Here is a 27,493-nt window from a genome sequence, read left to right on the forward strand (position 1 = left end):
GAAATTAGCCATCAGCTAATTTAGATTGCAATGGATTAGATTTCCTTAATTAAAGGCAGGTAACTCTCAGATAACTATACACAATAAAGAGACTTTGGAGCATTCATTACCTCAAAATCATTGTTGTGTTTCTGTCCCTTGGCCAGTTTTGACCCTTTGAGGATTTTACTGAGAAAAAGGCTCTTAAAAATAATTGGGGATGCTGCAAAAGATTTTGGAAAATTCCAATTAATTATTAACTTTAATTCCAGTTGGGTTTCTGGAATTCTGGTACACAAGGACATCCCATCCTCTGCACAGTTCCTGCTTGGAAAACAGTCAATGAGCCTTAATTTGTACTCAAAATGCCTTTCTGTGTATTACATGATTAAAATATTATTAATGATACCTGTACCAGATAAATTTGTCTTCTCTGGCCCATGGCAGAGTTGAAGTCTGGGTTAAACCCAGCCTGGCTGCGAGGGGAGGTTTTTGGGAGGTTATTGCAGCAACAACCCTGGGTGAGTTCCTTATATTACCTGGTAACTGAAATCAGGAGGTTTGGTATCTAAGGCAACCCCTTTGGAGCAAGTTCATACTTTAATTAGAGGTTAAAACCCAATGTTATGTATGAATGAGAGTTTGGCAAAGCACATCACCAGCACTGCATATCTGTAACTGAAATTCCTCTGTTCAAGTTCAAATCCTCTCGTTTTCTCAAGCGCAAAAAAACCAAACCAAACCAAACCAAACCAGCTCCGTCCTTTGTGCTTCAGTAAGCCAAGCGCGGACATAAAATTTACCAAAAACTCTGGCTTAGAGCAGTTTGCTCAACACACTTATTTAAAGCTCAGGGGGAGAAATAGGTCTGAGAGAATTGAAGCGCTCAGAGGTGTAAACCCTACCTGGACGGACCTCATCGGGCCAGAGACAAAAGGAAATAAAACTTTGTTTTTCATGTTAGCCGGAAAAAACAGCAGTTCTGATTTCAGGGCCCGGGCGGGGCCCCCTCAGCGCTCCCGCCATTATCGCCACAGGCCCACCCGCGCGCGCGCGCCGTGACGCCACCCGTCAATCAGCGCAACGGCGCCCTCTGATTCGCTGTCGCCTGGCATCACGTGGGAGAGTACTGGCCCTATATAACGGCGGGCGGGGTCGGTGCTAGCCGCCATTTTGTCCAGTGAGGAAAAGCGGAGCTGGGGTCTCGCTGAGGGTCGAGTCGGCTGAGTTTAGCGCGGGCTCCCTTCGCGCGCCCTCCCTTTAAGCACCGGTGAGGATCTTCATCCCGGAGGGCGGGGGGGAGGCGGCAGCCGCGGTCTCGGTGCCCGACAGGGCGGATGGAAGTGGCGGCGGCGGCAAACAAAGAGCAGCCGCCATTTTGTATCGCCGGGCCTGGGGCGGCGGCTGCCGCGGCCCTGAGCGGAACCGGGCGGGGAGGCGGCGGGTTGCCGGGAGGAGCCCGTTCTCGGCCTGTTCCCCGCGGGTTGTGAGGCCGGGCAGGGTGGGAAGTGCCGCGGGGGCGGCGTGGAGGCGTCCCGTCCGCCAGTGGCAGCGCTGGTGCCTCACGCCGCGCCGAGGAGCAGCTCCGGAGCGAGACCCCGGGCATTGCCCGCGGGGCTCGGCGGGAGATGGCCCTGCACCCCTCCGCCCCGGTTCGTGCGCGGATCGCCCTGATCCTAATCCCGATCCGGGAACAATGGAGCCTCCCCCGCGCAGCGCCCTCTGCAGACCCCCCCGCGCTGAGCAGGAAAAGGGGCGCAGCGACCTCCCTCCACAAATCTAAACAGTAAAAGTAAACGAAAACACTGCAGCATAGCAGTTCTCTTGTTGTGTTTTAAGTTTTCTCCCACCCCGCTGGCCCTTTCCAAACAGTGTCTCCATCCCGACGCATCACTGCTGAAGTTTCAGGGGAAAGCAGCCAAGCGTGACTTCCCTTGGAAGTGAACAAGCACGTGCGCTGTGTTAAATATATGTGAACTTCTTTTTTCTTGTCTAGCAATGCATCGTGACTCTTGTCCGCTGGACTGCAAGGTCTATGTGGGTAACCTTGGAAACAATGGCAACAAAACAGAATTAGAGCGAGCTTTTGGCTACTATGGACCACTGCGCAGTGTATGGGTGGCGAGAAATCCTCCTGGGTTTGCCTTTGTGGAATTTGAAGATCCCCGAGATGCAGCTGATGCAGTAAGAGAGCTAGATGGAAGGTAATGTGTGCTTGGCTTGGCTGGTCAAAATATGAGATATTATAGGAGTGATACAGTTTTAAATTGTAAAGCTTAAACTGCAGGACTAAGGTCTTGACACATTTCTTATGCACTGTTTATTTCTGTGCTACTATAAGGGTGTTCTTATAGTGCAGCAGTAGAATCCCAGAATGATTTGGGCTGGAAGGAACCTCAAAGCTCATCCAGTCCCACACTTCCCATGGGTAGGGACACCTTCCACCAGCCCCATCCAGCCTGGCCTTGGACACTGCCAGGGATCCAGGGGCAGCCACAGCTGCTCTGGGCACCCTGTGCCAGGGCCTGCCCACCCTCACAGGGAAGAACCCCTTCCCAATATCCCATCTATCCCTGCCCTCCTTTGTGAACAGCATTGTAATGGTTAATTTTGCACTTCTCAGTTGAACTCCCAAGTTAGAAATTATTTGGATCTCTGTGTGTGTTAATTAAATTGCAGATGGTGTTACTATAAAGAGGTAAAGCTGATCACGGAGACTCCTTTGCTCTTTCCTTGCCTGCTTTACTGGCACAGCAGTTTTGAGAAGCAGCCAAACCTTTTGTCTGCCAAAGAACGTCAGAATGGTTTGGGCTGGAAGCCCATCCGGTTCCACCCTCTGCCGTGGGCAGGGACATCTTCCACTAGATGGATCAGGTTGCTCCAAGCCTGTCCAGCCTGGCCTTGGACACTTGCAGGGAAGGGTCCCTGCTCCAGTCATGCTGGAGCTGGCTCTGGGCACTGTGCTTTGATGACAGAACATTTTTGCCATTATGCATTGTTTTCCATCTTGTGGATCGTGTATGCTTTATCCACGCTGCCTTTCCCTGGCAGTGCTAACCAGAGTCCCCCTCTCTTCCAGAACGCTGTGTGGGTGTCGCGTCCGAGTGGAGCTCTCCAACGGGGAGAAGCGGAGTCGGAACCGTGGCCCCCCTCCGTCGTGGGGCCGGCGCCCTCGGGATGACTATCGCAGGAGGAGTCCCCCTCCTCGGCGCAGGTACCTGGGCACAGCACAATCCTAGAGCTCTTGGCACAGTTACCACGTAGCATCCTAGAAGCAGGCTTGTTAAAGGCATGTTGATGGATGGCATTCATCTATCTGATCGTGATTCGGAAATGACAGATGCTAAAAAAAAAAAAACCAAACCCAAAATCAACCCCCCCACAAAATCGAGGTGAACTTCAATTGTGCTGAATGTTGTTGGCGTTTGTCCTTAGGTGACTGTGCAGTTGGTAGTCAGTGCCCACTGTCCTGGGCTTATCCTCCTTCCTCTTAAAACCTGCTCATCTTCTAGTCACACTTTCCCTTTCTTCCCCATACTTCAACTTAGGCTGTTCCTTTCCTTTACTCCATAATGGCAAAACATGACATACAGCAGTATAGCATTTCCATACCAATGGGTTTTTCCACTTTGTTTTCAGAACTTAAATGCTTCCCAAGCAGGCAGCTGTTTAATAATTGAGTAACAGTTGCTCTAAACATCTGGAATCTTGACACTTTAGTGTTAGCGTGGAAATAAAGCATCGTGTGACGATCCTGTCACTTGAGGTTTGCAAACCCAGCTCTAGCTTATAGCAGGATTTTTGGGAACTGGCACGTTCTTGGACCCAGACTAGTTTGTCTGGCAGTTTAAGTGTGCACCGTGGTTTTTACAGGACTGAATTTACCTGTGGCAGGTGAGTGAAGTCCTCCCAAGCCAGGGTTTCAAGCTTACCCTTTTGCTGTTGAAAAAAAAAAATAACACATTAGGAGTATTTGTTAGCTAATAGATGGTTGTACTGATGGCTTGTTTTTCATTTTTTTTATGCTTTTTGGTCCATCTATTAATAAAAATGAACCCGTTACAGAGTCACCATCATGTCTCTTCTCACCACCCTCTGAGTCTGCATTAGCCAGCCAACTAGCCCTTTCAGCGTCATGTGACCAGCGCGCCCCATGCAGCTTGGCTGGTGTCGTTTCACATGACCCAGGCATGGCCAGTCGTCAGGTTGCACCGCCCTTTGGTTCCCGAGCATGCTGTTTTCTCTCAGCCTTCTCTCCAACCTTAACCAAATCGGCAGCAGCCACCTCGACCGCCCACACATTCCCGGCCAATCAGCTCAGCTGTTTATTTACCAAATGTCTTCACAACAACTACAGCAGCAGCCTTCGGCTAACAAAAAAGCAGGAAAAATCCACAACACCCCCTTCGCCAACCAACTAAATACAACGCAACATCTGGCAAAACCTTTTCAGCAAATTCTTCTTGGCAGTCAGTCCGGCAGCCTCACCTCACCATTTCTAGCTTGTTGAAACCAAAGACTTGTAAGTTTTTCCTGCTTATACAGTTTACTGCTGGTTAAAATAAGGAGTAAGCGGCTTATAAGTAATTACTTTTCTCAATCAAAGGCTGGCTGTGCATAATTGAGTGGTAACGTACATATGTTGCTTGAGAAAACTTTTAAGGGTGATATGGAAGCTCTTACACTGTGAATAATGTAAAAACCAGGATATTTGCATGTGAGATGCCAAACTAAATTTTTAATAAAGCTCTAACAAATGTAGCTTTTCCTTACCAGAAAAATCCTATCACCTTTAAATGGTTTTACTAACAGTTTTCAAAACTTAAAACAATTACTTTTTGGGATGAACTGGGCCGAGCTAAGGTTATATTTTTTAATTTTTTTTTTATAAGAAAATAGTCTAAACACACTCTATGGCATTAAAAATGACAATCACAAATATGCAGTTCTAATGTAGCACTTAATGGCATTATCAATATTGACACTGAGCGCATTTTCACTTTTTTTTTTCCACTTGATATCTCTTATGTCTTGTTATGGACCTTTTTGGCTTGCATGGGTTCCAAAACATTTGCTCTGTGCTATTTTTTTTTTTTTTTTTGGAACCACCTGTGGGACTTTGGTGTGGTGTTCTGGGCAGTGTATTTAGTTGAAATGGAAAGTGTTGCATTGGACAACTCTGCTCTGACGTGTTCTTAGTTAAGTGAATTCGTGGTTGGAAACGTGCTGTTCACACTGAGCTTGGTTTTACTGCCTAATCTTTCCATGCCTTTTACTGGATGATGGATGCCAGTTATTCTTGGCACATTCCCTGGGCCCAACAGTGAGTTTGACAAGTTGGGAAATGCCTCACCCCATTAAAGCTCAAAGAATGGATAAAGTGCCTCACATTTGGTTTTCTGGTTCTAGATCACCGCGAAGGAGAAGCTTTTCCCGGAGCCGCAGCAGGTACGAACCCCTTCCCTACCCCATGGACTGCTCCAGCCTAGGGGGTTGAAAAGAACAGCCCAAAACAGCTCCACGTGTGGGCTGTGCACAATCAGTAGTTTGGTAAAAGAGAAACAGATTTGCTTCTGTCATATTGTTTGCCTGGAATTACTGAGCTGTTTGAGATTCCAGGGATAGCAGTGGAAGGATACTGAGAACAAAAGTAATTTCCTTTCTGCAGCTGCCTGGCGTCTTCTGTCAGTTTTCCCCAAAGTTTAAGTGTTAATGTGCTACTCTCACAGATACTGTGAGCATAGGAACCTTGAGCCCTGAGGTGGGAAAAGACAATTGAGTCCAGCCATAAATCTGAATGTGATTTAGTGGGATTCTGCAAAAAACAAACAAACAAAACCCACACCAAACAAAAATCACAAACTTCTGCAAAGTACTACATGCCTGTTTACAGCACATTATAAGCTGTTGGCTCAGGCTGATTATTCTTCCCTCAAGAAAGGGTTAATAGCAGCATGGGTAACAGGTTTTCCCAGGTTGAATAGTTTGAGGCCTTCACTCCTGAAGGGAAGCTCCTCAGGGAACCTCCTTGGCCTGATTAAGCTTTGCTCTGATGATGTGGTGTTGTGTTCTGTACCAGGTCCCTCTCCAGAGACAGAAGAAGAGAGAGATCACTCTCACGGGAGAGGAACCACAAGCCTTCTCGCTCCTTTTCCAGGTCTCGCAGGTAAGAAGAGCCTTCAGTGTTTGTGTGTTCTGAGTAAATCTGAAAATAACTTTGTGCCTTGTTGGAGAACCACCTGTAATGTCATAGGAGATTCTTCACCTTAAACAGCAAAATACTTAATTTTATTAAATGAACAGTATTTTTTAAATGGTTAAATATCACCTGCTGGGGGGCTTAAAGGAAAATCTGCTGTTCCTGATGCCTGATCCTAACCATACCTGTCTGTTGTTCTTCAGTCGCTCCAGGTCAAATGAGAGGAAATAGGACTGTGGGAAGGAGCTGTGTACAGGAAGTCATGAGATCCGAGGCCAGGAGTATGTACAGAACATTGTTTTGTTTTGAGACTTCATAAAGCTTGGTGCATTTTTAAAATGTTTTAGCTGTTGAACTTGCTTTGTTCCTTGTATCTTGTAACAGGTGGCAAATGTAAAGATGTGAATCTGTATATGGTTCTGAGCAGATCCTATGATTTGTAATATTAATGGTTTTCCAATGTACCATTAGACATGAGGGGTGTGTGTGTGGAATGGCAAAAAGATCTGTGTTGTGTAGCTGGGACAGCAGGGCTGGGCTGGGGGTTTCTGGGGTTCAGCTCGAGGAAGTGTGCAGGGATGGTGTGTTCCTTGTGAGGTCAGGCCGGGAGCAGAGCAGGACACAGGTGCTCCATAGCCCAGGTCTGGGAAAGAGAGTAGTGAGCCAGTGGTATGGGGAGGGAAAGGGTTGGGGGCTGCAGCTTCATCCAGCTCCAGTTCTGACTGAGCTGCTTTATATTCCATGAAATGAAACTTTTTAGCTATAGGGTCAGTTAATTTTGTACTTGGTATGAGTAGAGTCCTTCATTAGATGATTGTTGATTGACCATGTATTCCAGAAGCTCTGAATAGACCAAATCCACAGCAGAACTGACACCTGGAGTGGATGTGTTGTGTCTAATGGTACATTGTAAACATTAGTTATTAAACATTTCTTTACTGTACAAGAATTTTCATGTCACTTGTAAAATGTCTTTTGTGAGATCCTTGGGATTAAAGTTTTGGTTACAACTCGTTGTTCAGTATTTAACTCGTCCCTGACTGTGACAGTCACCCCATCTGGCTGTAACACAGCTGTGAAGTGTCCCAACGCAGCTGTACCTGCTCCCCTGTCTGTGGTGAGGTGCAGGGTGTCACTCCACCATGGCAGCCTAATCCCTGTTCTACAGCTTCAGCTGGGGTGCTCAGTAGCTAATGCCACCTGCTTGCCTGACAGTGAGCCCTGCAGTGATTCCTTGGAAAACCTGCTGGAGATGCAAAGGTTCCCCATGGGATTTGTATGCCAGCTGTGGGTTGGGAGCAACATTAAGGTATTCATCCCATCTCAGTCTGGAATCCACAACTTACCCTGAAGATTCACTTCCTGTAGAAATGCAGCATGGCTGGAGAGCAGGTGGAGCTGCCCAAGGGCTCCCTTGCACCTGAATCCCAGATTGCTGCATTGGTTCAGTTGTGTGGTTTAGATTAAATCCCTCATGATAAACACTGGTGGTGGAGTTTCCTTTGCTTGATGGTTTCCAGGCAGGGACAAGGAGATGGTGAAGCTGTAAGGACTGTGGGAAGGAGGATGTGCTGGTGCTGCTGAGCTCAGTGTCTGGATAATTTTTTTAATGACTTGGTGTTGGTTGGGCTGGGTCTTGAAGGCCTCTTCCAACCCCTCTGAGGTTCTGTTGATGAGTTAAAGACTGCGTGTTGCTGTGTCCCATCTCGCGCCACAGAAACGCAGGGTGGCCGCAGGTGCTGCGAGAGGCACTCACAGCCTGAACTGCCCCTGGAGCGGGATTCAGCGGTGAGCTGGGAATGCCCAGGCCCGTTCCCGGTTTTCGCAGGGCCCCGTTTCACCTGCGGAGCGTGAGGGAGCAGCGGGTGGAGCCGGCTCGGGCCGTGCAGTGCTGCCGGTACCCGGCAGAGGTCAGCGCGGCTCCTCCGGGCCGCGGCCTGTTCGCTCTCCAAACCTCCGGGCGGGGCCCAGGGGCTGCCCGGAGCCCCAGCCCAGCTCCGGGCCGGGCGGCGGGGCCCAGGGGCTGCCCGGAGCCCCAGCCCAGCTCCGGGCCGGGCGGCGGGGCCCAGGGGCTGCCCGGAGCCCTGCTTGGTTCCGTTCCCTTTCCCTACGTGCCTCTGGCAGTGTCAGATGTGCGGAAGGGTCGCAGCTCGTGGTGCCTCTGCCGGCACAGACATTCTTCCTGTGGTTACCTGGGGGAACAAGGAGCCTTCAGTAGTTCAGCTACTGCAGGGAGAGAAATCTGAAGTGCCAGAGACAGTGGGAAACTGGTTGTGGTTTTCATACGCAACAGTCTTGCGGAACTGGAAGCATTTCTGTTTCAGGTTTCTGACTATTTTACTCCACAGCTGAATGAAGAAGTTGCCCCTCAGATCAGAAGTGATCTGGTTTTATTTAATCAGGTTGAGGTTTGAAGGGGAACACAATGAGCAGCTTCTAGAGAAAGATAGGAAATGTACAAATATGTATAAACACTGACTGGACAGCCCTTCCCACAGGGTATAGGTAATGAGCTATTTTTGATGTACCAGCACATTTGTGGATTTCAGGCATCTCCTTCCTGTCTGAGGGAGTGACCAGCCTGGGAGTATTGTGTTTACAAAGTTTGCTCTCAAATTAAATGTACAAGGAAGTGTTGGTTTTCTAAGGCCAGGGACATCCCTTGCCTCTCCCCAAGATTCTCCTCTCCCCCAAGACAGCAGGAAGAGTCACCAAGCAGTTTGTCCCTGTCAGGGTAGGACAGAGAGACACTATCCAAGGCTCCTTGGCAAAACCTCAGCCACAGCCCTGCTTTGGAGACCCCTGGAGTGATGGAGCAATTGCTGCTGCCTGACACCTTCCAAATTGTTTCAGGGCCTGGTTTCATGGTGCTGACAGTAATGATTTACACAGTGTTTCTAATCTGGGGAAGGGTTTAACTGCCCCTGCTTCAGGCAGAAGCATCCTTGGGTTAATCCTCAGAGGTCCTCAGCAGTGCCTGGGCACAATCCCAGTTATTTTATACACTCTCCCTGGGGAGAGCATTGTGTGCAAATGGGTTTGCAAAGAAGAGGATCTTGTTTTTTTCTTTTTACGTACATGCTGATCTTTGTTTATGACCAAAGATTGTGTTAAGAATGTGCCTTGCACTTAGAATGTGGAGAGGTTAAGGATGTCCTTGCTTTTGTTGGGATTTGTTTCACTGGCCTTCAGACAGGGTCGTGCTTGGGTGAGGAGTTGTGATCATCCCAAGCACTGACAGTGCTTCTGGTTAGGCTGCTCCATGTGCAGGATGACATGTCCATATGCATAATGCTAGTTAGGACAAAAAATAGAGAAAAGGAAGGTTGACAGATAATGTTAGAAAAACAAGGAAAAAATCCCTTGAAAAATAGTTTTTGTCTGTTCCACTCAAATTCACCAGGTTTTAGGGTACCTTATCCTGTCAGAGCTGACCCTGTTGAGAAAGCTGAAGGGAGCCAGTATGGATCATACCGTGTGTGGATTTCACAGCTGAGCCTTGGGAAGGATTGCTGCTTCCCTATGCCAAATCCTTGTCCAGAGGTGCAGCCTGGCAGTTTCTGGTTTCTCCTCTATTAATTTGCTCCCCCTCTGAGAGCAGAAAAGAGCTGCAAAAGTCCAGAGCCAAACATTGCTCTGTGAAGGAAGAGCTATTTTACTCTTGGACAAACAGGTGTGCTGTGTTAACCCCCATCATCCAAACCCAGCCTGGTTCTGGAGCTTTGCTCTTCTGTCCTCCATCCACAGCTGGAACTGCAACGTGTTACTGATGGAAGGGCCTTGCATTTCATCCTCTGCCTTTGCATTTCCTTCTTTTTGAAACCAGAGAGACACCACACAGTGCCCGTGGATCTTCTGCAGCAGCCTTGGGCAGGTTATACCTTGTAGCTCTGAACCTCTCCTGCTTTGGTGGGGCTCTGTCAGCAGAATCCACTGCTGGAAGGATTTTTTGCCCTATAGATGTTTTCAGGGTTTTGTGTTTATTAATCATGAAATCACTAAGGTTGGAAAAGCCCTCTAACTAATACTGAGTCCAACTATTCCCCCAGCAGTGCCTGGGCACTTCTGCAGCTTTTTACTGCTGTTATCAACTCTTTTCAGTTTCCAGTTTTACTTTAATTTGCCATGACCTCATCACCTTGAGCTGCCTCAATGTCTCCTGATACACAGGTCCTCAAAGTGGCTGAATGTTGGACAAACGTATTTCTGCTGGATTTAATCCCTGTCCCTGTACCCCTGTTCAAGTCCTGCCCCACAAATACTGTCCCAAAACCTGAGCTGTAGTCCCCCCACAGGTCCACCTGCTCTGGTGCTGTCGTAGTGCAGAATCTCTTGGCTGAAAAAGAAAAAAAACAAGTGAAAAAACTGGAGCATCAGCGCCTTTTGCAAACAAAAGGCTGAAGGGCAGGAGTGCAATTCCAGTTGCTCCGGTTGGACCTTAGCTCCTGCATGGGGCAATGGCACCGTGCCGTACCTGCCATAAAGAGGCAGCTCCCCACTGCCCTGCTGCTGGAATGCAGCACAACCTCAACCTGCCAGAAAGAGGCAGAATAAAGCCAATTTTTGCTTGGCCGTGCTTTGCAGTCGGTCAGTCAGGGGCTTGCCAGAGCTGAAGCCTTATCCCAGGCTCTCACGTGAGAAGTGTTCTGGCTTCCTCCAAACACCATCGCTGTCTGGGGTTGCTCTTTCGTTTCTGCAGTTTCACTGGGGCATGGCCATAAGTTCCTCTGTTCATGCCTTTCAAACAAACACAGCTGGGGACTAAAATAAACACGGGATCCAGACAAATATAAAATAGACATGCAAGAGGAACGCTATGTTCGTTCCCAAGTGATTCATGTGGCTATTATTTAATAATTTAGTGGCTGACATAATTTGGAGTCGAACAAATCTTCACATTGATTTGGGTGGTGTTTCTGCTTGCTCCTCTAAGTCATTTTAGCCGTCAGATTTTCTGTGGGAGTGATCCCAGTCGGAAAAGGGAAGCACATGTCCTTCCCATCTGGATCCTGTCACCATGTCCAGCAGTGTCACTCCACAACCTCCCTGAATGAGGAGATTCCTCCTGCTACAGTCACATTGTTGTTCTTGGGCATTTTGGTGGGTAACACAGAAGTTGTCATGTGCCACTGCCTGATGCCACCCCCAAAACAGTCCGGGGTGTGTGACAGGCCCTGGGCAGCTCCAGCGCTCCGCCAGGACCGCGCTATCGGGGTGCAGCAGTGGTGTCAGGGTGGGGCACTGTGTCATTTGGGCTGTCACTTGGGAAGATCACCCCTGCCAGCTGTGAGAGAGGCGTTATCTCCTCGTGGGCAGAGGCTGCTTAGAACATGAATATTCAAAAATATTCAGCAGGAAGTCCCGGCGCTTTCCCAGCCCTCCCTGCTGATGGAGGGTTTGCTGTCAGTGTTTGATACAAAGTGTTTGCAGTCGGTGTTTCACAGAATCCCAGAATGGTTTGGGTTGGGAGGGTCCTTAAAATTCATTTTGATCCACCCCCTGTCATGGGCAGGAACATATTCCACTAGTCCAAACCCCATCCAACCTCGTTTTGGATACTTCCAAGGCTGGGGCAGCCTCAGCTTCTCTGAGCAACCTGTGCCAGGGCCTCAGCTTCATTTCAGGGAAGGATTTCTGCCCAACACCAGTGTTATTACACCTCGTGCACTGGGTGCTGCTCTTCCTGGTGCTGGATTGATCAGCTTTTCATGCTCTTGTACTATAAACTTTGTGGGAGGAGGTTGCCCCAGCTGGGGAGATAAGCTCCAGGTGTGGTTTGCTGCCACTCCTGCCAAGTTGTCCTTGCAGCTGCCTGGCTGACACGTGCCGCTCAGAAACTCGTGGATGAAACTCCACCAGATTTGGAGTCAGGAGTTCCCCTGTGCAGGGAATGTTTGACAGGGACCCATGGGGTATTTTTTAATCTACAGATATTTTCAGTGTTTCCTGTTTCATAGAATCATGAAATCATTTAGGTTGGAAAAGCCCTCTAAGATCATCAAGTCTAACTGTTCCCCCAAGCATTGCCAGGTCCAGCACTAACCCATCCACGCTTTTTTTGAAATATGTCCAGGGATGGTGACTCTGCCACTGCTCTGGACAGCCTTGACAAGTGCTTGACAACCCTTCTGGTGAAGGAATTTTTGCTAATATCCAACCTAAACTTCTGGTGCAGCTTGAGGCTGTTTCCTCTCATTCTGTCCCTGTTCCCTGGCAACAGAGCCCGACCCCTCCAGCTGTCCCCTCCTGTCTGGGAATTGTGCAGAGCCAGAAGGTCCCCCCTGAGCCTCCTTTGATCCAGGCTGAGCCCCTACAGCTCCCTCAGCCACTCCTGGTGCTCCAGACCCTTCCCCAGCCCTGTTACATTCTCTGGACACACTCCAGCCTCTCAATGTCTTTCTTGCTGTGAGGGGCCCAAAACTGACCCCAGGACTCAAGGTGTGGCCTTAGCAGTGCTCAGCACAGGGGCAGGGGCACTTCCCAGCTTTACAACATCCCTCTCCCTTTGTCTCCCTCCTGTTCCCATTGTGGATTTACAATTGATAATCTATAAATCTCTCAGTGTTCTGCAAAGCCAAGGTTTGTGCAGAGGTGGGAAGGGCTCTGGTGCAGCATCGCTACTGGTGGGTGAAGTACAGAACACTTTAAACCCTGTTTCCATCCTCTGTGGCACTGCTGACCACAGCTCCAAGTTCCAGCAAATCTTCTTTCTTTTCCTGAAACTGAAAGAGAAAGTTTTAGTTGGGCACTTGGAACTCCCCCACTTTAATCTCTGTGGAACTGGGCAGAGCCCCTCTAGTGTGTGGAGCATTTCCACCCCCATGGCCCAGCTCGAGGGGCCAGTGGAGTGAAAGCTGCTCCTCCATCCCCATTCCCAGAAATCCTGCTCTGCCTGACTGACATGTAGGAGGAAAAGTGCAATTGACCCTTACCCCGTGTCAAGGTGGTGGCTGCCATATCATCACCCCTGCCTTTATTGCCATCTCAGCTGTCCCCTCCCATGACCTCTGCTCTGCTCTGGGCTGTGCACGAGTCACCGTGCAAGGCAGAGCTCTGTCTGTCTGTCTGTCTGTCTGTCTGTCTGTCTGAGGTCTGGGTCCTGGTCCTGCCCTCCTCCAGATCCCATTTCATGACATGTTCAGGGTCTGCCTGCCCCTGGCTGTGCCCCTTCCCTCCCTCTGCCCACGCCCAGCCTCACTCCTCGCCCCACAGCACAAAGTGAATCACGAGGCTGTGCTGGACTGGGGCATTCCCGAAAGGTGTGACTGGAGATCCCAGGAGATGGTGACACACGCTGAGCCAGCGCGTGTTGGGATGTGCAGATGGGCCAGCGTGCGTGTCCCAGAGCCCAGGGTTGTGTGGGACAACCCAAACTCCCAGCATTTGAGAGCGGAGACGCCCCATCCTGGTGTCTGGGTGCTCCAGGCAGAGGGTGCCCCATGGAATCGGGGTTGTTTCAGAGGTGACATCGTGAGCAAGTGCTTAGTCAGAGCTCCCCATCCTCACCTCCTTCTCGTGGCTATAAAGGGCCAGATTGAGCTCCCAATGGATTTCAAGCCATCCATGGCTTGGAGAGCAGCAAACCCCTCAGCAGCAGCACCGTGCCACACGTGCTGTGCGTTGGGAAGAAGTTACACCCATTGGCAGCTTCCAGGGGCTGGGCTGCACCGAGGGCTGGGCACCCATGAGCTGCATGGACAGGAGCAATCCTGCCCCACACTCCCTCCACTTGCTTATCCTGCTGGGTAAGGTCCTGCTGTTCCTCCCCCTGCCCTCACTGAGATGCCCCTGGGGAATAACCCCCAGTGAGCATTTTGGATGGACCTTATTCCCTGCAGGAAGCACTGCAAGAGGCTGGAGCCACTCGCCCTGGTTCCCAGTGGGTGTCTGTGTCCCCTCCGGTGTCTGCCCCGTCCTGCCGTGCTCCGGGGCTGTGGGCAATGAGGTGGAGCAGCAAGGGAATAAAGGGGCAGCCGGGTGCAGGGTTTGGAGCCAGGTACTGCGGCCGCCCGGCCGTACTCTGAACAATGAGGCCTTTGCTGCCAGCAAAAAAACCCCACAAAGCTTCCAAGCTGCTCATGGAAAGTCAGTGAAGCAATTACGTTAATGACTATGAATGGGGCTAAAAACAATCTTGGATGAAAATGAGTGAGGGGCCGAATGAAGCGACCGATTCATAGGCTGGCTCCCGCATCCAGGAATATTTCCAGTAAGCAAAGGCCTTGTTTTAGGACTGTCTCATCCCCTATTTGTGCTTGGTGGGACTCTATTTCCACTCTGCTGGGTCTGGTGTCTCATCAAAATGCCTTCATAAATGGGGCAAACAAGGGCTGGATATGGCAGGGGAACAGTCAATTAACACGATCCGAGTTCTTTTAGGGGCAGAGTTAATCAAGCATTCAGCGTTTTGTCATTCTTGTCTTTCTTTCCTGGGAAAATCCTATTAGTATAAAATCACTTAATAGGGCACTTCAAAGAGCTGATGGGAAAACAGGCTTTGCTGGGATATAAACGCCCTCCAGCCGAACACTGGCTTCATTTAGACTTCTGCTGGAGCGTGAGGGTTTCATTAAGAGCCTTCACTTTCCCCACTTAAAAGAAAAAAGCTTGTTAGCAGAGATAATAAAAAAAAAAAAAAAACCCCACAGAGAAAAAACTCTTGGTGATTTGAATCTTGCTGAAGAGGCTTTTTAGTGCTGGAATACTCAGGACGTTGTCACTGGCAATCTGCTGTCCTGAGTTGAGTAATTTCCACCTGCCTGAGATGTTCTGGCAAATAAAAGCTGCTTGAGGAGGGAAAAAAAATCACCCCTGTGCTCCATGGAGTGGGACACAGCCCTGGCTGGACATTTGGGGTGTAGGATGGTGTGTTCTGCAGGACTGAACCCCAACCCTATGTGCTTACCTCCCCACTCTCTGTGCTGGGGCAGAGGTCCTGGGTTAGTTCCCCCCATTTTCAGGGTGTTTCCCTGGGTAGAAATTCACCTTTTTGCAGAGTTTATGTTTATCTCACCTTGAGAAATGTGTGCCCTGATCTCTGCCATCTCCATTCCAAAAGACCTGAGGGATGCTCAATTGCTCAAATCTTTGCTGTTTCCCCTCTATGCTGGTTGATCTAACAGGAATATTACTTCCCTGCCCCAAAAAACCCTCTTCACATAGACCTTTGACCACTAAATCTCAAAACCGTGTAAAATCCCTACACGTGGGAATCTGTGTGCATTTAAAACAGTCCTGATGAGCACGGGGTGGACCTCAGAGTGTTATTCCTGTAAACACAGTTCCACATTTCCCTGTTCTCCATCCTATCCAAGGCTGGAGCATTCCAACCCTGATTCCTCCATCAGACCCAAGACATTCCCTGCTCCACGCTGGAACTGCCCCCCATGTCCCCGTGGCGTTTGGGGGTGCTGCTTCCCGAGTCAGAGGAGGACACGGGACAGGGACGAGCCTCAGTCAGAAGCGATGTGCCCGGGCACGTTCCCTGTCGGATCCCTGGCTGTGTGCGGATGGGCTGAGTCACACTCCGGCTCTGCCTGCCGTGAGTGCTGCGTTTGCTTCCGTGTCTTTTTGAGGCTTCCACTCCCTTCGGCTTCTGCGGGACCCACCTGGGGAGATTCCCTGGGAATTAAATGCTCCCGAGGGCTCGCTGGCTGATGTAGCAGCTGCTGCTCAGTATTTGGGTGCCCCCGGTGCTGGGAAGGAGGTCCCTTTGAAGGCTGTGAAATATGCAGTCGTTTAATATATTCCTTTTGCTTCCAGGCATTGGGACGGGTTATTCAAGGAAATGATAAACATGGATTCTCCCACGACCACACTCCTCCCCGGTGGGGGTTTGGGAGCCCTGGGGAGTGAGCCCAGGACAGGGGAGGTGACAGATCCCACACTGTGGATATAAATGGTGAGAAGGAAATAGCCCATCAGCCCTCGGCGCTGATCCTGGTCCCCAATTCCGTGTCTGCCCTCCTCCTCCTTCTCTTCCTCCTCCTCCTTGTTGTGGGATCACACACAATGAATCACCTGTAGGATTTTCTACTTTTTTTTAAGTTCCTGTATTGCCTTCTTAATCACTCTTCCCCCGCCCCACCTCCCCTTTTCTTTCCTCTGGTAATGCCACTGCAGACGTGCCCATGGACTTCCTGACCCAGACCCTGACGCCATCCCTCTCCCCACTTCCCATTTCCAATAACCCACTTGGCTGAGGTCTCCTCGGGAGCTGGCGTGGCTGGAGCTCCCCTCTCCCGGAGGAAGGGAAGCGAGAGTGGAGTTTGCAAGAGCCAGAAACCTCCCCATACCCTCCCATCCCAGGGTGTGGGGAGTGAACCCTCACCCCACCAAAAAATCACTGAGAGTTACTTATATATCTATATAAGGGAACATCTGTATCTGCTTGATTTTCTCGCTGGTTTAGTCCTGGGATGAACCCCTGGCGTAATTGGGATGTTCCCAGCAGCCAGGCTGGTCGGCTTATCTCACTTTTTGAATCCCTCAGTCTTGCACCAGTGGTTCTGGGGCCACTCTGGGTTGCACAAGCTCCTTCCTCTGCCACTTCAAAAAGCTGCTGGTTTGATGTTCCCATTTCCTTTTGTGCACGGGGGGGTAGGAGGGAGGGGAAAAAAAGGATGTGTTTTAAGCAGAGAGCATCCTCTGGTAAATGCTGCTTCACCCCAGAGTCCCAGGTGGCACTGGAGCTGCACTGACCCGGGGGATGCCTGGGCTGGGGCGGTGCCGATTGCATCCCTCACATCCAGAGGGAGCAAACCCACACCTGCAGCTGGAGCAGAGCTGGAGCTTGACGAGGAAATGATCCGCAAGCACCCAGTGCCGCAGCTGCCTCTGCATGAGGCTCTGAAGGCTGTTCCTTGCACCCAGGAGCAGAAATCATTCCTAGGTGGAAAAACTAGTGACAAGTTCCCTGTCCCAACTTGCCCCCTCCTCTCCCTGCCTATTGCAAACAGAAAGGATGAATTTTGGAGCCTTTAAGTCCAGACTGCATCTTTACAGGATGGGTTTTCAGCAGTGTAGCATGAATTTAAGATGATTTCCCATTCCCCATCCTCCTTTCACCTTTCCTGTCCATCCAACTGTGCCTCTCTGGGGGATTGGACAGCCACCACTGAACCAAATTCCAGCACCTTGGCACAGCTCCACAGAGTGGGGACGAGTAATTGTGAAATCCTCCTGCAGCTTGTGGCAGCCTCCAGTCAAACATGCCCAAACATATTTTCCAGCTGCCCTGGCCAGTGGGAATCTGCTAGTCCAGCTGGAAAAAGCAGGAGTGGTCTGCACACCAAGGGTCCTCCTCAGCGCCCCGGTACCTGCTGCCTCCAGGGGATTTCGAGGAGACCTGGCATTCCCAAGGGATCACTTTAACATAGTCTTTGTCACTTGGAACTGTGCTGTCACCTCCTTGTGCCCACGGGAGCAGGTTGTGTTTGTCTCCGTGTGCCCGAGCTGTGAGGTCTGGGCTGGCAGGACACGGCCCCTGTGCCCCGCTGGGCTGGCTCTGAGGACATCCCTTCCCTTCTGGGGCTGCCAGGCAGGGATGGAGCCACCGGCCACGCTCAGGGCAGCTCCCTCCAGGCCCGCAGAGTAACCCCAGCAGAAGCTGACCTGTCTTCACACCTTTCCTTGGATGCATTTTCCAGCTAAGCCACAGATCCCCTCAAATCCTTGCCACAGGTTCCTGCAGGACATGCACAGACTTGTTCCTCCTCCTCATCCCTGCCTGGACATCTGCAGGACTCAGAGCAGCAGATCCTACTCCAAACACTTTTTTCCACCCACAGCGGGTGCTGGGGTTCAGCTGGTGGAGCAGAGCCAGGCCTGGGGGAGACAATCCAGTTGGAGAGACCGGGGGCGGCCCGGGATGGGTTGCGCAGTGCCTGGGGGCCAGGGGAGAATCATCACCGTGTGGTTCTCAGGTTGGCACCCCCGAGGGGCTGAGCCACCCCTTCCTTGATCCATTAATCTCCTTCCTACAGTGGTCCGGTGGGTGGGACAGCCTGGGTAGGACGGGACCCCCTTCGAGCCGGCTGAACTCCTGCATCTCCCGGCTGGAATGTGGCACTCTGGATGCATTGCCAGGGGCTCCTTGTACCCTCTAACAAGGAGGTCTCTGCATCCGTCACAGGGACGTGTCCCTGCCCCCTGACCCCTCTAGGAAGGGAGTCTCTGGATTTCCTCCTGGGGAGGGATCCCTGTATTCCCTGATGGGGAGATCCCTGCACGCCCCAGGGGGGAGGGCCCTGTATCTCCTGGCTGAGGTTTCCCTCTGATCCCTGATGCCGGGTCCCTGCACCCACCTAGGAAGGGGTTCTCCCTTGCCCCTGATGGGGGTCCCTCCACCTCCTGCTATAGGGGCGTCCCTGCACTCCCCAAGGAGGGGGGTCCCTGTATCCCCTGACACAGGTCCCCGCCGTCCCTAGCAAGGGGGTCCCGGTGCCCACGGCCCTGGCATGCCCGGGTCTCCCCTGGCACCGCGCACATTCCCGGGAACCGGGATGGGAGAGGAAGGGGCGGTGGGGGTGAGGGGGCACACGCAGGACGGGGGCGGCTGCCGTGGGGCCGGTCCGGGGCGGGGCGGGAGGGAAATCCCGGGCGACGCCGGGACCGGCTCCCGGCTCCGCCCCGCCCTCCCTATAAAGGCCGGGGACGCGCCGGGCACCGGCAGACGCGGGGAGACGGCGGTGAGTGCGGGCGGGGCCGGGCGCGGCCGTGACTGGCGACTCCGGTCCTTCGCTGGCCGGGGAGGGTGGGCGAGCGCCGGTTTCCCCGGGAAGCGCCGGTTTCCCCGGGAAGCGCCGGTGCCTGGAGCGGGGCAAACGCCGTAGCGGGGGTGGCTCCGCCTGGGGCCGCGTCCCCAGCGCTGGGATAGAGCGGGGCCGCGCCCGGTGCCGGGGTGGCGATGCCGGGGTGGCGGTGCGGAGCCCCCCGGGGTATGCAGAGCCCCCGGGCCGGGCTGGGTCGCTCTCGCCTCCCGGTAGCGGCGGTGCTGCGCGGTGCTGTGCGGTGCGCGGTGCCGTGTGCGGTGCTGTGCGGGGAGCGGTGCTGTGCGGGGTGCCGTGCGGTGCAGGGTGCGGTGCGGGCGCGGTCCCGCCACCGAGCATCCTGCGGGTCCGGGCGGGGACCGGCCACCCCCGTGCCAGCCCCCCCGGCCCATCGGTGTCATGAGCCGGGCGTTCTCTGCGCGGGATCAGCGGCTTCAGCCATTCCCGCATGCGGGTGCCCCCCGCCCCTCCTGCTCGCCCAGCCTTCCCCAAACTGGTGTGACTGGTCCTGGGTGTCGCAGGTGTCTGTGGAGCCCCGCTGGGTGTCCCCCAGGGGTGCTCTCATCACCCAGCTCGGCTGGAAGAGGTTTTAATGGGGCCGTGCACCTGCCACTTCCTCGCCCAAATCTTGGGGTTCCCGCCGGCTGCCGGGAGTCTCGGGGCTCTTGCTGGGCAGAGGTCGCTGGAAGCGGCACCAGCCCCATGGGAGGGGACGGTGACCCGGCCCCGGTCCCTCCCTCACTGGTGGCTTTGGCAATCTGCAGCCATGAGTCAGGGCGAGGGTGTTATCTTGAGGCTCCAGGGTGGCACCTGAGTCGCGTCGCTGACCTGAGAATGGGGACATCAGCTCGTGACGCAGGCGGGGAGGGCTGGGGGGTGTCTGGCCAGGGTGACGGAACGTGTCCCCCTCCCACTACCTGCCCGGGCTTGCCTGGGCATGCTGAGACTTGCCTGGCAGTGAGGTCACCCTTGTCTGTGTGCTCAGACTGCCCGGAGATAGGAAGCTGGATTTCTATTTTTACTCGGGGTGCTGAGTCTGAGCACAGGGTGCCCACGGGGGTGGCCACAGGGACTGAATGTGGCCCCCCAGCCCCTGGGCTGGGCACTCCCCTGCTGCCCACTGGCACACTGGCTTGGTGACATGCCTGGTAATAGGATAATTGAATCATTAAGGCTGGAAAAGACCTCCATGATCCTCGAGTCCAAAATCTGACCGATCCACACCTTGTGAAGTAGACCAGAGTTCTGAGTGCCACATTCGGTCATTTCTTGCACACTTCAGGGGGTGGAATGTGGGGAAAACAATGTGGCACAGGCAATCTAGAGGGGCTGCAGGTACAGAGTTTGGGGAGAAATCTTCCCTGCAGGAGGCTGAGAACTCACTTCTTGGGGACGTTTGGGGATGGGGAGGATCTTTTGTGGCCTGGCTTTGAGAGTCCCAGATTAGGTGGGAAATGGGAGCTATGAATCTCCCTTTTTTAAAGCTTATTTAGTGAGTGTGGCTGTCAAAGCAGGGGCAAGCCTTAGCTCTGAAAACTCAAATCCCAGAGCAGTGCTGACTCTTATCAGCTGGACTCGATGATCTTTTAGGTGTTTTCCAACCTTAACAATTCTGATTCTATGTCGAGGTTCCTCATAAGTGGGGTGTAGTGAGGGGTCCATTATCCCCACATGTTTGTCAGGGGGAGGACTGCTCGGATGGAAAGGCTTTGTCACTTACTGGGAAGGTCAAGGCTTTTGGCACCGATTTGAAAAAAAACAAACAAAGTCTTGTTTCTGGTTACCCAACAACTCCTTGCAGATAAGGAGGGTGGTTAACAAAGTGGTCAAGCTTGTGGCATGTTCTTGCAGTTGCTTGAAGGTTTCCTTACCACCGGGTCTGAGTTCTTGAGATGAAGAAATGGCCAGAAAAACATCCTGTTGCTTCACTTGCCCGTGTGCCAACTTGCCCTTGCCTGCTTGGAAGTGGGAATGAGCAGGTTGGGCAGTGTCTGGGGACCAGGGGAGCATCATCCTGGTGTGGCTCTCAGGCTGGTGCCCCAAGGGGTGTTCTGGGTGGAGTCTGTGGCAGCAGCAAGGTGCTGGATGCCCTAACCTGGCAGGGCTTTGCCTGCTGGAGGAGGAGTAGGGAATGTTGACACCTTCCCCACCCTCCTGTCTCGCACTGGGCTGTGGCTGACATCAGCCATGCTCAAGTCTTTGCTAAAATCTCTGAAGTCAGAGTCCAGATGTGTCAGTCCCCTCTGGGCTGCCTCACTGCAGACCCATCCCAGCTTGTCCCACCTTGGCTACCATGTGCTTTGCCCTGGTGGCCAGCACTCCCCTGTGTTTGCTCCTGTCATCCCAACCCCCGTAACTCGCTCTGGTTTCCCCGCAGCCGCCACGATGCCGCTGTCCCAGAGCAGGGCTGGGCAGACCCCGTGCAGCAGCAAGGCCTGCAGGAACCTCTTTGGCCCCGTGGACCACGAGCAGCTCCAGCACGACTTTGAGGACACGATAAAACAACAGCTGGAAGAAGCTCAGCAGCGCTGGAACTTCAACTTCGAGACAGAGACTCCCTTGGAAGGGCCGTTCAAGTGGGAGAGGATCCTGGTGGCTGAGCAGTCACCCCAGGAGGTTCACAGCCTGGTCAGGGCTGTCATCAGCAGTGACAGCAGGAGCTCCTTGGCCCACAGGGTCCCCCCCACGGACCGTGTTGGCAGGATTTGCCCTGAGGAGGCTCAGCAGAGCTCGAAGGTTTACAAGGCTGGTTCCCTGCAGAGCTTGAAACGTGGGCAGACCACGATCAAAGGTGAGTGCTGAGGCTTGGTGTCACTCCTTGGGGCTTGGTGGCATTGATGTCATGGCAGGGACAGACAGAGGGGACTTGGGTGCCAGAGCCCTGCCTGGCTCTTGGGCATGGGGAGGGGTCCCACCCTCCCTGGATCTCTCCTAGGGAAGCAGAGCCCATGTTCCAAAGGGAAAAAGGCCATCAGCTGGGTGCCTTTTGGCTACTGGGTTTGTGCAGGGGACTGGCATTGGGCCTGTGGGTTTTGTAGCTGAAGATGCCCCCAAATTCATCACCTTCAGTTCCAATGGCCTGACCCAATCATAGAATCACAGAATTTTAAGGGGTTGGAATAGACCTTAAAGATGATCTTTAAGGTCCCAAGGGCAGGGACACCTCCCACTGTCCCAGGTTGCTCAAAGCCTTTATCCAACCTGGCTTTGAACACTTCCAGCGTTGGAGCACCCAGAACCTCCCTGGGCAACCTGTGCCAGTTTCTCACCTCCCTCACAGTGAAAAATTTCTTCCTATCCTCCATGGTCAGGGCCTGGAGTAGAACTGCAGATGAGACAAAGAGCAGAGATGATGCAGACTTACAGCTCTGCTCTCCAGCAGCTTTGCATGGGGGCTTTAGGGTGAAACCCACCTGGGCTGGTTTTGGGGTGCCTCCCTGGGGACACCTCCCTCTTCCTGCTCTGCTGCTCCCAGCGGGCTGGAGACACTTTCCAACCATTTCCTTCTTCCTTCCAGACTTCTACAGTGCCAAGAGGAGGATCGTCCCTGCCCGGCCCCGGCCCTGACTCGCTGGGGCAGCTGCCACTGCCGGGGCGAGCGTGGCTCCCCCACCCTGTGCTGTGCTCACCTGTAGCAATGTAGAGTCTGTAGTTCCCTATTTATGAGTAACTCTGGGGTCCTGAGGGACCTTCACTGTGTGCAATGTAGAGGAGGAGCCCCACGGTGGGGCTGGAGGAGGACTGAGATGGACCTGGTGGGATGAAGGCACTGCCCTGCCTGAAGAAAAGCCCTGCCTGCAGAAAAGCGTCCTCTGCCCTGTGCCTGTGGGTCCAAACACCGTCCTTGTGCCATCCTGCTGTCCAGCCGTGGTCTGTCCCCTGCCTAGGGGCTGGTCCTGGGGGACACTTGTGTCCCAACCACCTGGTGGCACCAGATATCTTTAAGAAAAGTCCCTGGTGTGGATTGTAGAGCCCTGGGACACCCCTGCTGCTGGCACATGGGGGTGGCCCTCTGTCCCAGCAGGATGGACCCGAGCACTTGTCCGTGTGTGGGAGCAGAGTGATGTGGAGGTTGCACCTTCCCACGGCTCTGGGCAGAGGAAGCTGTTCCCTGGACAAACCTTCCTTGGGGTGACTCCCTGGAGCAGCCACCGGGGCACCAACACTGCCCCCGGGAGGCTTTGGGATCCCCTGCACTCTGCTGGCCCCAAATCCCACTTTCTTACCTTGTTGTTGGCTTGTTGAGTGGTGCTGCTTGCCCCCACGTTCCTGCCTCCCTCAACACTGACCCCAGGCTGGGGAGCCCCTGCCCTGGCTCTGCTGGGCTCCTCTAGGAAGAAGTTCTGCTCAGCAGCAGAGATGATGCTGAAATAAGGAATTGTAGCTTGTATTCCTGGACTTTTTCTCCTTTGGGGCTGGCAGGGAGAGGACCCTTACCTGGCTCTGCTCTGGGACCAAGGGATGGCCTGGAGCAGAGGCTGCTCAGTTCCAGCACTGAAGGATGAGTCCCTGAGGGACTCGACACTGTCAAATCTCAGCACTTTCATGGAGTTCATCTCCTGCTCTGCTGGATTTGGACTCTGGAAACTGGTGCAAGATGGTCCCAGGAAGAAAAGGGACAGGGTTGATCTCCCACCTTGCACCATGATGCACTTTGCTGTCGGTGAAGCTGCCAAGCTCCCAGCATTAAATGTTTATTTATATTTAAAATAATGCTATTAAGTGTATGTGGGGAGAGGGGAAATACCTGTTTGTCTATAAGTGTTAACTCTGAATAAACACCTGTGCAAAGGCATTCTGGGTTAATGTGGGTGATTGGGAGCAGGGCCTGGCTGGGGGAGGGGGGTGTTCCAGGGGCTGGGGATCCCTCTGGGGGTGCAGCCCTGAGCTGGGATCTGCCTTTAAGAGGGATAAAGCCCTGCCACATCCTCTGTGCTTGACCCCATTCCCTGGGGACAGTGGTCGGGTGCTACCAGCATGTCCCCAGCAGAAACCAGTGCCACCTGTGTGGGATGTCCCTGGAGGCCCCGTGACTTCTCTGTTGCCCTCATCATTCCCCCTTCCCCACTGTGACCCTGTTCCCCCTAACCCTCAGGACCCAGTCCCATGGTGCAAGTGGCCATTAGCCATGGGCAAGCTGCTCCCTTCCTTACTCCTTTAGGGGGGTGCTGGGTGCCCAGGCCACAAGGGTGACCCACGCTGTAGGATGGGGACACAAGAGCATGTGGTGGCACTGCTGGTGGAAATGTGCAGTGGCATTTCCTGGGTGGCACTGAGATCCCAGGGGAGTCAGGGATGTCTCTACCACTGGCTGCTTCCTTGGAGGACTGAGCAAGGCTTGGATGCAGACTCAGGTTCTGGTTAATGTGAGAAATTACCTGATTTCCAGAGGATCCAGATGAAAAGAAGCTGATGGCAATGAGCAACCTCGTGTCATTGTTCAGCTGAGGATCCCTAAAGCCTCTGCCTGTCCCTGGAGTGAGGGGTGACATGCAGGCCCATGGCCCTTGACACACACTCAGCCTTTGAGCTGCTGCTCAGTCAAACCCTACAGATTTAGCCCCTGTAATCTTTCCCCTTACGTCAGTCCTTCCAAACCCCCCTGGCTGCTGCCAGGAGCTCCCCCCTGCTGTCACCTCCCATTTGCCAGGAGCAGTAGCAATGAAGGAAATGAGAAATAAATCAGTGAAACCCCCCTTGTCCATGTTTGTGGCTCTGAGAAGAGCCAGGTTGTGGCTTTGCTGGGCACCAGGGCTTGAGCTCTGAGTCCCCAGGACACCCCAGGACTGTGTCCCCCCAGCTTTGGGACACAAAACAGTGATGAGCTCCCAGCAGCTCCCACTTTCAGCCCAGGCTGATTTTACTGCTCCCACCCCAGCCTGGCCTCAGCACAGAGCAGGGATGCTGAGGGTCAAACCCCTACAGGGGGAGGGTCAGGTGCTTCCCTTCCCTTGTCCACATTCAATCCCTTTTCGCTGGCACCTTCCAGCATCTCCTTGGGGTTGGATCATGCCCTCCTTCCCAGGCTGTGCCCTCTGGTGACCACTGGAAGCACAATGCCAGAGTCTTGATGGGCAGAGGGCACAAATCAAGCTCTCCCACGGATATTTAGGATTTTCCCTTCAAAAGGGAAAATTTTCTCCTCAAATCCTTGGGGAAAGCCAAAATCCAATCTTCTCTGTGCAGCAACAAACACTGCAGAGGGTTGGAGGGTGAGGGGACATGCTGAGCCCCCCAGCCTGACCGAGGGGATGCTTCAGTCTGGGGTAAGCAGCACCAGCTTTGCCCAGAGTGTGGAGAAGAACCAGCTGAGCTTTTTGTTGGCTCTGATGGAGCGGATGGACCTGAGCTGGCTGCTGCTCCCTTAGGTCAAACAGCAAATGAGCAGAGTGTGGCTGGTTCCCACTGAGGGATTTCACCTGTTTAGATGGGCAGAGAGAGTTGGGGCAGCAGCTTCCACCCCACAGCTCCTGCCCTGGGAGCCTGGGCTCACATCTGCTGTGGGCCAGGGGATGTTTGTTTGAGTAATGCCCTAGAGATAACAGTGGTTCCTCCTGCCTGAGTTCTCTTCACGTTTTGCAGTTAAAGAGCAGGAAAAATGCCTGTGCTCCACCTGATCCCCCTGTCCCTCGTGAAGCAGGGTGGCTGCAGCAGCCAGTGGGTTTGGTGCTGAGTTTAAAGCCAAGTTTATAGTTCAGCCAGGAGCCTTAAAAAAACCATCAAAGAACAGGGGACATCTTCAAATTCTGGGGCCAAAGAGCCTCCACAGGGAGGATTTTCAGGTTGTTCTGTTTTTGGTAGGATGTTATAATCTGTGGGCTATAGATAATCTTGTATTTTGGGTTATTTGGAGCCTTAAAATAACATTTACTGTTTGTCTGCTGTTCTTCCCCCCACTCCAAACACCCCCCAGCCCCAGGCCATTGCAAACCAGGAAGGGACAGGGACTTTGCTGCCCTTCCTGATGGCACTGGCAGTGCCTTTGCAGGGCTGCCTTGGGATCTGGGGACTTTGGGGACACCGTGAGCCTCTGGATGGGTCCTTCCTGCACCCCACTTGCAACGCAGCAAACAGGAAATGTGTGAGCACCGGCAGTTGGTGTCACCCCAGAACGGAAAGTGCCTTGAGTAAGAGAGATGAGAGCGGGGGCAGCGCGGGCGGCCGCGGGGTGGGACCAGCGTCCCTCTGACCTGGGGAGCCCCTCGGCCCCGTGTGCCCCACACTGAGCGTCCCTCACCGACAGGGTAAGTCCTGCTGCTCCGGGGATGGCTGGGGCATCACCTTCAGAAATAGAAAAGTGAGAGAATTAAGGGTTTTTTCTTGCTGTTGGTGATCCAAGGGGCCTTTTTCCTGCTGCCTGTGAGGGACGATGGCTGGGGACTCCTTTCTGAGGGCTGGGAGCAGCACAGGGTGCTGTGGAGAGAGGCAGGACACTGGGAGCTGGTGATGCCATGGGGGGCCCTGCATGGCTGGGGGAGAGGGGCACAACTCCCATCCATCCCATCCCATCCCATCCCATCCCATCCCATCCCATCCCATCCCATCCCATCCCATCCCATCCCATCCCCCTGCTCGTTCAGCACCTCCATCATGCTGTGGGCTCAGCTCAGCTGCCCTGGAGCTGGAACGGGAACCAGGGGCTTCTCCATGCCTTGAACAACCCCCCTGCCCCCCAGAGCTCCCACTTCTGCTGTCTTCAAGCCTGGGACCACCACAAGGGTGTTTTTTGGTCCTGTGGGACTCCAGCAACTCCACAAGACCCTCTTGCTTTAAGGGGTTGGGGCTGGTTTTGGGCCCTGTTCCCATTTCTGATGTCCACTGGGGTTTAGCAGGATCTGTTTCTCATGGCAAAGGGAGGGGGCAGAGGGCTGGAGGAGCTGCTGTCCCCCCAGGCTGGGAGTGGAGAGCTGGGCTCAGCCAGACCGAGCACGGCCCCGGCTCTGCGTCACTGCTCCCCACGGCTGTGGTTTCCTTCCCTCGGAGTTTCAGCTTTGCCACACAAAGAACAGCCCCTCTTGGGGATGGCATGGTGGCTGTCGGTGACACGGCCACCCACCCAGGCTGGGGACAGGGCACTGGGGGTCCCCAGGTCAGGCCCCACAAGCCTGGGCGAGCAGCAGCGTGACGGAAACCTCCCGAGGCCTCCTGCCCTCTGCCCGGAGGTGACTCACAGCTGTGAAAACTGGGGGAGGAATTTTAAAAAGTGCTGCTGAGCTCTGAGAAGGCAGGTGGAACCAGCACGTCTTGCTCAGACCTCCAGCATCACCTTGGCTGCTCCTTTGCTGGTGTCACCTCCTGGGTGGCCCTTGCTGGTGCCAGTGTCCTGTGCATCCTCCACAGCCAGGGAAGAGCACGGGGAGATTTGGGATGGGTGCTTGGCTGCTGGCAGGAGGAGTGTTCAGCAGGTGGGAGCTGGGCTGGGAGCCCCTGGGATGGCTGGCAGGAGCAGCCATTGCTGCTGCAGTTCCAGGCTCCATTGGCACCGTGCAATCAGAGATAAGGGCTTGCCTTCCCTTCCTGTTGCCAAACCCTCCTCAGCAATCAG

General features: G+C 53.5%; 2 protein-coding genes across 2 annotated transcripts; both read left to right on the forward strand.

Annotated features, from left to right (window-relative positions):
• The first annotated feature begins 1,133 nt into the window (after positions 1-1,133).
• SRSF3 (serine and arginine rich splicing factor 3) lies at positions 1,134-7,188 on the forward strand. The gene is made up of 6 exons (XM_053998330.1): positions 1,134-1,249; positions 1,976-2,183; positions 3,059-3,193; positions 5,389-5,427; positions 6,059-6,145; positions 6,382-7,188. Exons 2-6 carry the CDS (start codon positions 1,978-1,980, stop codon positions 6,407-6,409), a joined length of 495 nt encoding a protein of 164 aa, XP_053854305.1. The 5' UTR covers positions 1,134-1,249; positions 1,976-1,977; the 3' UTR covers positions 6,410-7,188.
• An 11,656-nt stretch (positions 7,189-18,844) lies between these two features.
• On the forward strand, positions 18,845-23,743 carry CDKN1A (cyclin dependent kinase inhibitor 1A). Its single transcript, XM_053998421.1, has 3 exons — positions 18,845-18,867; positions 21,326-21,739; positions 22,466-23,743. The coding sequence occupies exons 2-3, from the start codon at positions 21,334-21,336 to the stop codon at positions 22,513-22,515; spliced, it is 456 nt and encodes a 151-aa protein (XP_053854396.1). The 5' UTR covers positions 18,845-18,867; positions 21,326-21,333; the 3' UTR covers positions 22,516-23,743.
• The last annotated feature ends 3,750 nt before the right edge of the window (positions 23,744-27,493 follow it).

This window comes from Vidua macroura, chromosome 24, assembly GCF_024509145.1.
Source record: "Vidua macroura isolate BioBank_ID:100142 chromosome 24, ASM2450914v1, whole genome shotgun sequence".
Classification (NCBI taxonomy): Eukaryota; Metazoa; Chordata; class Aves; order Passeriformes; family Viduidae; genus Vidua; species Vidua macroura.